Source organism: Hyla sarda, chromosome 3 (genome assembly GCF_029499605.1).
Source record: "Hyla sarda isolate aHylSar1 chromosome 3, aHylSar1.hap1, whole genome shotgun sequence".
Lineage (NCBI taxonomy): Eukaryota > Metazoa > Chordata > Amphibia > Anura > Hylidae > Hyla > Hyla sarda.
In genome coordinates this window covers 147876774-147890111 of record NC_079191.1, presented here as the reverse complement: position 1 = coordinate 147890111, position 13338 = coordinate 147876774, and the positions used below count along the sequence as shown (strand labels likewise).

The window sequence follows — 13338 nt, the reverse complement described above, 5'->3', positions numbered from 1 at the left end:
GCTTTCCCTTTACCCTGACCAGTCTTCCTGTCCTAGCCACTAAAAAAAGCAACAACCCCACAGCATGATGCTGCCCCACCATGCTTCACTGTATAGATGGTATTGAGCAGGTGATGAACAGAGCCTGGTTTCCTTCAGACTTGATGCTTAAAATAAAGACGAAAAAGTTCAATATTGGTTTCATCAGAACAGAGATTTTTTTTCCAAATGAGCTTTTATGTTTCTATTGCTGAGGAATGGCTTCTTCTGTCTCCCCACCCCCCACCACCACCCCAATGCCATAAGGCCCATATTGGTGGAGTGCTGCATTGATGGTTAATCTTCTGGAAGTTTCTCTCATCTACATACAGAATTTTTGGAGCCAAGCCAGAGTGACCATTTGATTCTTAGTCATGTATCTCACCAAGGCCCTTCTCCTTCAATGAGATACTCTTTGAATCCAGTAGTAATATGGAATGAGGCGGTTTTGAAATTCTTCCACCATATCTAGCTGCTAGATCCAAAAATCCTAGCTGTGAATGCAGCCTAAGAGTGTAAGTATGTGCCACAAGGGGGCACATTTGGATAAGCAGAAGGGGAGGCCATATACTTTTTCTGCCCCCCTTCCATGTTGCCAGAGTCTGTATGAAGAACATCATTCTTTATTTTCGCTTGGAGATCCTTGACTTTAGCATGCAACAGACTTGTCTGAGACCAGGGAGAGGCGTATTGAACTTCTAAGGCAAAGTAGTGTGCTGTGTTATTAATTCAAAACCTTACATGTCTAAAAAAATCTTTTAAATGTATGCTCACTCATATATGCACTACACCTTTCCTTACTATAGTATTGTGGTAGCCTGGGGTTGTAGGGTATATGGGGTGTAGCTGTGCGGTAACTAAAGGGTGTCTGGTTAACCCTTTCTATTTGTGATGCCAGGGTGAGGGCTATTCTCTGCATGCTTGTCCTACCGCCACCTGTCCCGAGAGCAATAGGGAGATATTAAATAAGTGAATGTCCACAACCAGAGAGTTTGCTGAAAACTATTGGAACTTTTACTGAAGATTTTATGCAGGCTTTATAACAGGAACAGTCTCTTTACAACCAAAGTCTCTTAGATATTGACAGTGGTTGGGACCTTGAGCGTTTTAGAGTCCAGTGACAGATATGTGTTGTTACACTGGATTTAGGGGATTTAGTTTCAGTCCAGTAGTCACGCTAGCTTTAGCAGGGATTTAGTTTAGGACTCACGGTTTAATTCAGGCTGAGGCCGGCAGGCTTCAGGCCTAGGGTTGTCTTTGCAAGTTACGCAGATCTCACCTCTCATGGTCCGACATGTGACCACACCATGTGACCTCTGAAAGGTCCTAAAGCATAACCCAAAGGAATTAACATAGTCACATGACCGAAAGTCCTGCGATGCTATAAAGGTAATTATATTAATATACATTATTAAATATAGACCCATAAACACTATAAAATTAGAGAAGGAGGAGGTGTCTAGGGGCTGTCCCACCTGGAGGACCCTACCTGAACATAGTAACTCTGACTTTGGGGACCACCATACAAGGTACTGTATGCAATACGGTACAGGGACACCACAGTATCTCATATGAAGGAGATATGCTTCCTTATATCAGCTTTAGCCCCTTTGGAGTTAACATCTTTTTCTAGTAGCCAAGCATGTTTTAGTATGTATATTATAACTGGATTACGCACATTCTTCTCTCTTTCTTCAACCAGTCACTATGAGTCAAGCCTCACAAGTATCCCCATTGGATTTAAAATTTGTAGATTTCATTGCTGTTGTGTTGTCTAAAACAATATTAATATATTAGTTGACATTGATCACTGGTTAACAAACTGACAGCATGGGAAATAAAGTTTAGTGATGATATTATCAAAGAAGAAAGTTACAGCGTATTGAATTGAGGATTTTGCTTATGAATATCTTAGTATATTAGAACTTTCCAAAAGGAAAGATAGTTTTTAATGAGATTTTTTTTCCCAAAAGGAAATATTTTTTCTTTAAATTTTTTATTTTGCTTTGTTGTTTGTCAAGCAACATATAGTCATTTCATTCTAGACCCCTTGACTTGGAGCCAGCATGTTTTTTCCTTTCCAGATCACAGTAATTGCACTTTCTTATTATTTTCTAGTTTACCTTTCCCCATTTATAAGAACCAAAGCTTCCAAATGGATTTGCTGCCCATGAGCAGAAAATGATTGTTCTGGGGGGTCGCCATCCATTTTTCACCTTTAACATTATAGAGCTGATAATGGAAGTCATTGAAGCTGCACCACTGATCCACTCCGAAGTATTCCTTCCATACACATCAGCATGAGTACTGCCAAGTATGATGTACCTGTCTGAGAAAAATGCAAGTAAATTAATATTGAAACTCCAAAACTGGACCTTTTGTCCATTAAACAACACTTTGACTTAAATATTAATTGACTACAATAGTAAAAGTCAATAAACTGAAATATATATATGTATTTCTACTTATTCATGTAAACCAGACAAAGCCACTATGCCAAAAGAGGAACTAAATTGTTCAGCAGGGGAATCTAAAGACTGGTGCCACTTCAGGAGCCTTCTCAGGCACTGGTATTTTACCTTGACCAGCGCCCTTGAACTTTAATATCTCAAACTAATGAAACCAGAACCAGGTAGAAGAAAACTTACTGTGTTCCCTTACTGTCTAAAGACATTTTTAAATACTTTTTATGATTCTAATGATGTTATTGCTGATCATAGTGATCTTGTCTTTACAGGAACAAATCCTACTTAGCAATTTATTTTTATTTTTAGTATTTCAACCAATAAGGTTGGGAAATGCCCATAGTTATATACCTCAGTTTGATGCACAAAATCCCATTTTTATCCTGTATATTCTAGGCTACCAGTAATTGATAAATTATAGGATTTTGTATGCCATAAATCTAGTATACAAAAGTGTCCATCTATTATTGATCTCAAAGCAGAACTAATAAAACCTTGTAATAGCTATCTGAATGTCAGAATAGCACATAACGGCAGAGCTGTTAGACGCTGTCATATACCTGTTGTACACAAGAATCAATTCCTGCCACCTATAAGGCCAATTGTTGCGGGAATCTGTTCTTTATATGAAGTACACCATTGCAAGTGGGCTGACTTACATCTCTACCCATTGGTTTCCATGTGTTCAGGGCACATTTTGGACATAAATCATATTTTAGCTGTGTTTGAGAGTTTTTACACGGCAAGAATATTTCTTAAAGGAGTTGTGCGCTGCCCTGCCTTTCGGAGCTCCGCACACAGCGTCCGGAAGTTCATTACTCCCTACGCTGTGTGCGGGCTTCCGTGTTCGAGGCCGCCGGGCGTGACGTCACACCCGGCCCCCTCGTGATGTCACGCCCGCCCCCTCATTGAAAGTCTATGGGAAGGGGGCATGACCACCGTCATGCTCCCTTCCCATAGACTTTGGCAAGCGGCGGCGGCCTCGAACACGGAAACCCCCACACAGCGTAGGGAGTAATGAACTTGCGGACTCTGCGTGCGGAGCTCCAAAAGGCAGGGCAGCGCAGTGTAAATAAAAATAAAAATAAACATATGTGGTATCACCGCGTGCGGAAATGTCCGAATTATAAAAATATATCATTAATTAAACCGCTCGGTCAATGGCGTGCGCGCAAAAAAATTCCAAAGTCCAAAATAGTGCATTTTTGGTCACTTTTTATATCATTTAAAAATGAATAAAAAGTGATCAATAAGTCCTATCAATGCAAAAATGGTACCGTTAAAAACTTCAGATCACGGCGCAAAAAATGAGCCCTCATACCGCTCCATACACGGAAAAATAAAAAGTTATAGGGGTCAGAAGATGACAATTTTAAACGTATTAATTTTCCTGCATGTAGTTATGATTTTTTCCAGAAGTCCGACAAAATCAAACCTATATAAGTAGGGTATCATTTTAATTGTATGGACCTACAGAATACATATCAGGTGTCATTTTTACCGAAAAATGTACTCCGTAGAAACGGAAGCCCCCAAAATTTACAAAACAGCGTTTCTTTTTTCAATTTTGTCGCACAATGATTTTTTTTCCTGCTTCACCATAGATTTTTGGGCAAAATGACTGAAGTCATTACAAAGTAGAATTGGTGGCGCAAAAAATAAGCCATCATATGGATTTTTAGGTGTAAATTTGAAAGAGTTATGATTTTTTAAAGGCAAGGAGCAAAAAACGAAAATGCAAAAACGGAAAAACCTCCGGTCCTTAAGGGGTTAAGGATTTTGAAATTCATTCCTCAATCTCAAACAAATTTTCCCCTTCATTGTTTTTAATATTCCTATTTTATTCATTTTTTTATGTGTGAACACATTTTTGTGTGGGTCATAATAGAATTCTTCCTATTCTATTAGTTTTAATCAGAAAAAAAAATAAAAATAAAACTATTGACAGTAATCCACCACACTTTCCTTCATATTTGTGCATTGTGACTACTGGTTTGGTGTTTCTGGAAAAAAATGGTTTAGTATTTCTGGGGAAAAAATGATTTTTTGTTTGCTCTACACCTTGTTCCAAATTATAATGCAAATGTTATTTTTCTCATTTACCTAATTGATGTAAATAACAGCATAATTCTAATGTTATCAACTATTAAACCCCTAAGGACATGCACCATAAATGTATAGCGCTACTTAGCGCACATCACCATATATTTAAGGTGCAGCTGTGCTCGCTTCATTTGCTGCGAGTCCCAGCGGCTGTTGGCAGCCGCGGACCCGCCGGTAATAGCAGACATCAGCAATCGTGGTTATGTCTGCCATTAACCCCTCAGATGCCGTGATCAATACAGATCACGGCATCTGTGGCAGTGCGGCATTTAAAATGGCTGATCTGATCGCCCGCGGGATCAGATCAGCCAAGATGGCAGACAGAGGTCCCTTCACCCATCTCTTTCTGTATTCTGGGGTCTTCTGCACTGATCTGCCTTCCAGCAGACCATAGCAGAAGATCACCGATAATAGAGATCAGTGCTATGCCCTATGCATAGCACTGAACAGTATTAGCAATCTGATGATTGCTATAAATAGTCCCCTATGGGGACATAAAAAGTGTAAAATAGATATAAAAAAAAAGTTTAAAAAAAAAATGAAAAAGCCCCTCCCCCAATAAAGTTTCAAATCACCCCTTTTCCCCATATTAATACAAAAAAGCGTAAAAAAAATATAAATAATAAACATATTTGGTATTGTCGTGTCCGTAAATGGCCAAACTAGAAAAATATAATGTTGATGATCCCCTATGGCGAACGGCTTAAACGCAAAAGCAAAAAAAACAAAAAAGTCTGAAATTTATGCTTATTTGTCACATCAAACTGCGAAAAAAAATAATAAAAGTGATAAAAAAGTCACATATACGCAAAAGTGGTACTAAGACAAACTACAGATCATGGCACAAAAAATTAGTCCTAACACATCCCTGAAAACAGAAAAATAAGAGAGTTACAGGGTCAAAATAGGGCAATTTTAAACCTACTGATTTTGTAAAAAAAAACTTTGAGATCTTTTAAAAGCAGTACAATAATAGAAATGTATGCAACCATGGGTGTCATTTTAATCGTATTGACCCAGAGAATAAAGAAAACATGTATATTTTACCATAAAGTGTACAGCATGAAAGTGAACCCCCCAAATTTACTAAATTATGATTTCCTTACACAAAAAATAATTTGTTGGGTTTACCATACATTTTAGGGTACAATTTAGGATGTCATTACAAAGTGCAACTGGTTATGCAAAAATCAAGCCCTCATATGGGTCTGTGAATGGAAATTTAAAGAGTTATGGATTTTTGAAGGCGAGGAGGAAAAAACGAAAATGCAAAAATAAAATTGGCTGTGTCCTTAAAGGGGTACTCCACCCCTGGACATCTTATCCCCTATCCAAATGATAGGGGATATGATGTCTGATCGCGGGGGTCCCGCCGCTGGGGACCCCCGCAATATAGCATGCAGCACCCACCTGTTTCTTGTCCTGAAGCGCTGGAGGGTTTGGGTCCCGTCCATGGGAACAGATGTTTGTGACATCATGCCCCCGTGTGACTTCACGCCCGTCCCCTTAATGCAAGTCTATGGGAGGCCCTCCCATAGACTTGCATTGAGGGGACGGGGCATGACATCACACTGGGGCGGAGTCGTGACGTCACGGACTTCCGTTCCCGTGGTCCAGCAATTCCAGACCCTCCAGCAATTCCGGACAAGAAACTGGTGGGTGCCGCATGCTAAATTGCGGGGGTCCCCAACGTCGGGAACCGTGTGATCAGACATCTCATCCCCTATCCTTTGGATAGGGGATAAGATGTCTAGGGGTGGAGTACCCCTTTAAAGGGGTATTCCACCCCTTGACATATTATCCCCTATACAAAGGATAGGGATAAGATGTCTGATCGCGGGGGGCCCGAGCGGCGGGGCCCCCGCAATCAAAAATCTTATTCCTATCCTTTGGCTGCGGCACCCCGCTGTCATCACTGCACAGAGTAAACTCGCTCTGTGCGTAACAAGGGGCCAGAGCATTGTGACATCACAGCTCCGCACCTTGTGATGTCATGGCCCGCCCCCTCAATAAAAGTCTATGGGAGGGGTCTTGATGGGCGCCACGCTCCCTCTTATAAACTTGCATTGAGGGGTGGGCTGTAACATTACAAGGGGGCGGAGCCATGACATCATGATGCTCCCGTCCCTGTATCACCCGTCATTACGCACAGAGCGAGTTTGCTCTGCGCAGTGATGGCAGCAGGGTTCTGCAGCCAAGATCGCTGGGGTCACCGGCGGCGGGACCCCCATGATCAGACATCTTACCCCCTATCCTATTTTAGCATTTTATGTGTTTCCATACTTAGAAGAGATGGGGTTACAAATTTTGAGGGGCATTTTCTCCCATTACCCTTTGTAAAAATGGTAAATTTGAGGGAAAAAACTGCACTTTAGCTGAATTTTTTTTTTTTCATTTACACATCCGACTTTAATGAAAAGTCGTCAAACACCTGTGGGGTGTTAAGGTTCACTGGACCCCTTGTTTCGTGCCTTGAGAGGTGTAGTTTCCAAAATGGAATGCCATGTGGGGGTTTTCTGCTGTTCTGGCACCATAGGGGCTTCCTAAATGTGACATGCCCCCCAAAAACCATTTCAGAAAAACTCACTCTCCAAAATGTCATTGTCGCTCCTTCCCTTCTGAGCCCTCTACTGCGCCCGCTGAACACTTGAAATACACATGAGGAATTTCCTTACTCAAGAAAAATTGGGCTAAAAATTTTGAGAGGATTTTTATCCTTTTACCCCTTGTAAAAATATAAAAACTGGGTCTACAAGAACATGCGAGTGCAAAAAAATGAAGATTTTGAATTTTCGCCTTAACTTTGCTGCTATTCCTATGAAACACCTAAAGGGTTAACAAGCTTACTAAATGTCATTTTGTATACATTGAGGGGTACAGTTTTTATAATGGGGTCTTTTATGGAGTATTTCTATTATGAAGGCCCTTCAAATCCACTTCAAACCTGAACTGGTCCCTGAAAAATTCCGATTTTGAAAATTATGTGAAAAATTTGAAAATTGCTGCTGAACTTTGAAGCCCTCTGATGTCTTCCGAAAGTAAAAATATGGCAACTTCATGATGCAAACATAAAGTAGACATATTGTATTTGTGAATCAAAATATAATTCATTTGAAATGTGTATTTTCCTTACAAGCAGAGAGCTCCAAAGTTAGAAAAATGCAAAATTTTCAATTTTTTCATAACATTTTGGAATTTTTCACCAAGAAATGATGCAAGTGTCGACAAAATTTTACCACTTACATAAAGTAGAATATGTCATGAAAAAACAATCACAGAATCAGATTGAAAGGTAAAAGCATCCCCGAGTTATTACAGTGGTCAGATGTTCAAAAAACGCTCTGGTCCTTAGGGGGTTAATTTATCTATGGACATGATGAAATTTAGTCTCCAGAGAATTCTGAAAACATTTCTAGTGGAAGCATGGTGCAGTTTCCCATGGCAACCATTTTGATTCCTTCTTAAATTTTTTACAATTTTGTTGAGCCCTGCGAAAAATTAAAAAAGGAATCTGGTTGCTCTGGTCATTGCACCACTCCTCTACATATGTTGTCATGAATCTCCCCCTTTTCAATTCCACAACACAATGCTGCTGAATAGTGATTTCCTGACAGAATGTCTACATGTAGAATCTCTAAGCACACATTCCGTACAGTGCGTGCACTGGCAGAATCTTCCGGCGCTTGGACCGCACAGGAATGCACAGGAAAGTCTCAGAGACTTAGCCGAGTCCCGACTACAGAGCCTGAAGCACAGCTGATGCTGAACAAAAGGTTTTTGTCGTATATATACTGCCCAGCAACAATTTAAAGTGAACCTGCAATGAACCTGTAGAAATGAATGGAGGGGGCGTGGCATGAAGTCACGTCTTCAGTCCCGGAAACACAGAAGTTTCCAAGACTGGAGCAGCAGCCCGGCAGAGAATGCTGGGTGCTGCACGGAGATCACAGTGGGGATAGAGGCTAAAATGTCTATGCCTTTACTGGTGGAATTTTTTTTCTATTTTTTGAGGGGGGTTGAGTTAGACTTGGGGGGTTGACTCCGGATATGAAAGTACTGTAAATGCTGTGTTTCCAATGGAATCAAGTGTTCTCTCTGCTCTTGTTTAAGAAAGTGAGTCTTGGGGGCCAGTAATACACTGCTCAAAAAAATAAAGGGAACACTTAAACAGCACAATGTAACTCTAAGTCAATCCCACTTCTGTGAAATCACACTGTCCACTCAGGAAGCAACACTTATTGACAATCAATTTCACATGCTGTTGTGCAAATGGAACAGACAACAGGTGGAAATTATAGGCAATTAGCAAGACACCCCCAATAAAGGAGTGGTTTTGCAGGTGGTGATCACAGACAACTTCTCAGTTCCTATGCTTCCTGACTGATCTTTTGGTCACCTTTGAATGCTTGTGGTGCTTTCACTTAAGTGGTAGCATGAGACGGAGTCTACAACCCACACAAGTGGCTCAGGCAGTGCAGCTCATCCAGGATGGCACATCAATACAAGCTGTGGCAAGAAGATTTGCTGTGTCTGTCAACGTAGTGTCAAGAGCATGGAGGCACTACCAGGAGACAGGCCAGTACATCAGGAGACGTGGAGGAGGCTGTAGGAGGGCAACAACCCAGCAGCAGGACCGCTACATCTGCCTTTGTGCAAGGAGGAGCAGGAGGAGCACTGCCATAGCCCTGCAAAATTACCTTCAGCAGGCCACAAATGTGCATGTGTCCATTCAGAAACATATTCCATGAGGGTGACCCGACGACCACAAGTGGGGGATGTGCTTACAGCCCAACAACATGCAGGATGTTTGGCATTTGCCAGAGAACACCAAGATTGGCAAATTCACCACTGGCACCCTGTGCTCTTCACAGATGAAAGCAGGTTCACACTGAGCACATGTGACAGACGTGACAGAGTCTGGAGATGCTGTGGAGAACGTTCCGCTGCCTGCAACATCCTCCAGCATGACCTGTTTGGCGGTGGGTCAGTAATGGTGTGGGGTGGCATTTCTTTGGGGGGCCGCACAGCCCTCCATGTGCTTGCCAGAGGTAGCCTGACTGCCATTAGGTACCGAGATGAGATCCTCAGACCCCTTGTGAATACCATATGCTGGTGCGGTTGGCCCTGGGTTCCTCCTAATACAAGACATATATACCTCATGTGGCTGGAGTGTGTCAGCAGTTCCTGCAAGAGGAAGGCATTGATGCTATGGACTGGACCGCCCATTCCCCAGACCTGAATACGATTGAGCACATCTGGGACATAATGTCTCGCTCCATCCACCAATGCCATGTTGCACCACAGACTGCCCAGGAGTTGGCGGATGCTTTTGTCCAGGTCTGGGAGGGCATCCCTCAGGAGACCATCCGCCACCTCATCAGGAACATGCCCAGGCGTTGTAGAGAGGTCATACGGGCACGTGGAGGCTACACACACTACTGAGCCTCATTTTGACTTGCTTTAAGGACATTACATCAAAGTTGGATCAGCCTGTAGTGTGGTTTTCTACTTTGATTTTGAGTGTGACTCCATATCCAGACCTCCATGGGTTGATACATTTTTATTCTATTGATCATTTTTGTGTGCTTTTGTTGTCAGCACATTCAACTATGTAAAAACAAAATATTTCCTATGATTAGTTCATTCATTCAGATCTAGGATGTGTTATCTTAGTGTTCCCTTAATTTATTTGAGCAGCGTAGTTTTGGGGGTGGTGCATATTGTGAAGTTTTGTATGGACTAAAAATTGGATTGATAACTGAATTGGCATTTCTGGTATGATTCTGATGGTTGGACTGGTAGTGTGTGTGTTGTTCGTGCTGGTGTTGTCTTAAGTAGCGGTGTGGGGACAGGTGGGCTGGCATCCTCTTCCTAAAAAAATATAGTTGAGCAAAGGGTACAAATCTATTATGTGCTTTCTATATATGTGTGATGATTATCTGGTTGATAATCCATATTTCTTCCTCTTTGTGTCATGCTTTTGTTAGTTTAATCAAAGAGCAGTGGGCTCCACCCAATATGACCATACGGGGGCTACCAATTCCGCTAGTTTATATAAAAAATACTGAACAAGAAAAGCACGGGCACAAAGGAAGTCCCTAGTTAGTGACGGAACGCGTGGGGACCTTGTGTGGGGGTGATATATCTCTACTTCCTCTCTTGCCCGCTTACTTAAGTGTAATTGTTTACAACCATCCAGCTGCTATTTGTTATATTGCTTGCTTTGTGCACGTTAACATATAGCTGCTACTGATACCATTTAATTGTATTGTGCAATATTGTGGGGATTGCTGGCTATCTGAGGTGGTATATATTTTATTATTGAGATTTATTAGGTGTCCCTTGTTGGGAGCTTCCAGAGCTCTGGACTTTTCCTCTGTGGCTGAGGGTGGCTAGGAGGTTGTGCCCCCTCATTTGAAATGTTTTTATTATGTGAGGCTACATTTTTGTGTGATTTCTATAATAAAATGATTGTCTATACATTAATTGTTGTGCACCTCCTTTGTGCCCATGCTTTTCTTGTTCAGTAGTATGCTTTTGTTAGTTTGCCATGCTAAGTTTTTTTGGACTTCCTTCCAATTATATCAGTTTAAAGGGGTACTCTGGTACCACAGCTTTATGGTTATCTAGCATGTTTGCAGCGAGTTGAGCACAGTTGTGGATAAGACGTCTGTGCTGCAGGGGTTTCGCCCCATTTCTACTCCCCCCCTAATAATGAACATTAAGTGAATTGTTGCAGTTCCTTGATTGGTTGGGAGTTCCTTTCTCTCACTTCCTTTTTTGCACAGTACAAGATGACAGTGGGAGGATGGATGTCTCCTTCCGCTGTCAATCAGCCCTGCGCCCGCGGCTCACAGTGTACTGAATACCCTGTATCAGCGCTGCGGCTGACATGTTACCCCGCCATGGGGACCGTGCATCCATGAGGGGAATCAGGGGAATCAGCTGTCATGATTCCCCCTGCGGGCGCACGGTCCCCATGGCTGGGGAATTAATAAAATGTCAGCCGCAGCGCTATGATGATTCCCCCCGCGGGAACACTGTCAGCTTCTTACCCCACAGTCGCCACATCAGGGACTGTATGGTCAGCCGCAGCGTCATGTCCCCACATCAGGGAACTAATCATATGTGACCCACGGGCTCTGCTTTGCTTCTCCCCCCCCCCCAAAGTGATGTCCCCGCATCGAGGAAAGGGTTAACTGTGAGCCGCATCACTGCACATTCTCCCCATGTCTGGGAATGAATGATTTGTAAGCCGCGGGCGCGGTGCTTCTGTTCCCCGATCCCCATTTGGGGATTGGAGAACAGAAGCTGTAACCTCCCCCTGCAAGCACTGAAAGACAGTGAGCCGCGGGTGCTACAGAGCAGAAAGCCAGTGTAAGCCACGGGCGCTGCAGAGCAGAAGCTCTCTGGAACTCTCTATGGATCACTGGCTTTCAGTGCTCGCAGGGGGAGGTGATCGGGGAACAGAAGCCCTGCGCCCTTGGCTCACAAATCATTCATTCCCTGACATGGGGAAAATGTGTAGTGCTGTGGCTCGGCTCACAGTTAAACTTTTCCCAGATGCGGGGACATCAGTTTTGGGGGGCGGGGGGAGAAGCAAAGCAGCGCCCATGGCTCACGTATGATTAGTTCCCTGATGCTGATGATAATTCATTCATTCTCTGATGTGGGGACTGCGGGGTGAGAAGCTGACAGTGTACCCGCAGGGGGAATCATGATAGTGCTGCGCCTGACATGTCACTAATTCCCCCACCATGGGGACCGTGCGCTTGTGGGGGGAATCATGATAGCCAACTTCCCTGATTCCCCCCCTGCGGGCGCACAATCCTCATGGCAGGGAAGGGGTTTACATGTCAGCCGCAGCGCTAATACAGGGTATTCAGTGCACTGTGAGCTGCAGGAGCAGGGCTTGCTGACAGTGGGAGGAGACATCCATCCTCCCGCTGTCATCTTGTGTAAACACAGAGAGACAGCAAGGACAAATCTGATAGGTCACAGCCAAGCATGGTAACATACGCTGACTGGCCAACATCCTGGTCACGTGTAACGGACCCAGAAGATTGGGCTGACAATGTGCTTACCTCGCAACCAATGCTAAGCACACATCCAGACCAGATAGAAAAAAAAAATAGGCAAAGTATACTAATGAGCAGGGGACGGGGAAAGGGCGTGCTAAAGGGAGAAAAAGAAAAGCCGGCTGCAAACAGGGCTGTGCCAAAATGCAAAACAAGTTGGGCAGGGCACTGAAAGGGGAGACAAGCAACGAGGCATGCTGGGAACTGTAGCTTCTAAAACAAAGGCAAAACAGAAATAAATGTTACACTACATGGACACACTTTTGCAAAGAAAGGAAAAGAAAGACAAATAAAGAGCAAGCACAAGACCAGAGATAACAAGAAAACTCGCCTGCAAGGTAAGTAGACACTGAAAAAACACATTGGCCACTGAAGTACTCCTTTAAGCTTGCTAGTAAGCATGTGTTAAATTTGGTGAATGGCCCATGCCACTTTACATGAAGACATGCCCTCCCCCATCCAGCTTTTTGAGCAAGGACCTTGCCATCATGGTGGACTACAAGTTGTCATGTTACTGGCACCATGTATATGCTTATCTGTGTACAACCTCTCCCTATATAACATTGTGACTGATCTACATCATAATGGGAATAGGAGCCCAATCTTCCCTTTTATCAGTAACCTTTAACCAGTAAGTGTGGACTTTTTTCTTAATTTTTTTACATGCAGCGAAT

General features: G+C 43.0%; 1 protein-coding gene across 1 annotated transcript in view; it reads right to left on the bottom strand.

Moving 5' to 3' along the window:
- NAALADL2 (N-acetylated alpha-linked acidic dipeptidase like 2) overlaps nucleotides 1–13338 on the bottom strand; it is an 801196-nt gene that overhangs the window by 363503 nt on the left and 424355 nt on the right. The window contains exon 8 of the mRNA XM_056565215.1: nucleotides 2142–2347. Within this exon, the coding sequence (XP_056421190.1) occupies nucleotides 2142–2347 (206 nt within the window). The remainder of the gene's footprint in view (nucleotides 1–2141; nucleotides 2348–13338) is intronic.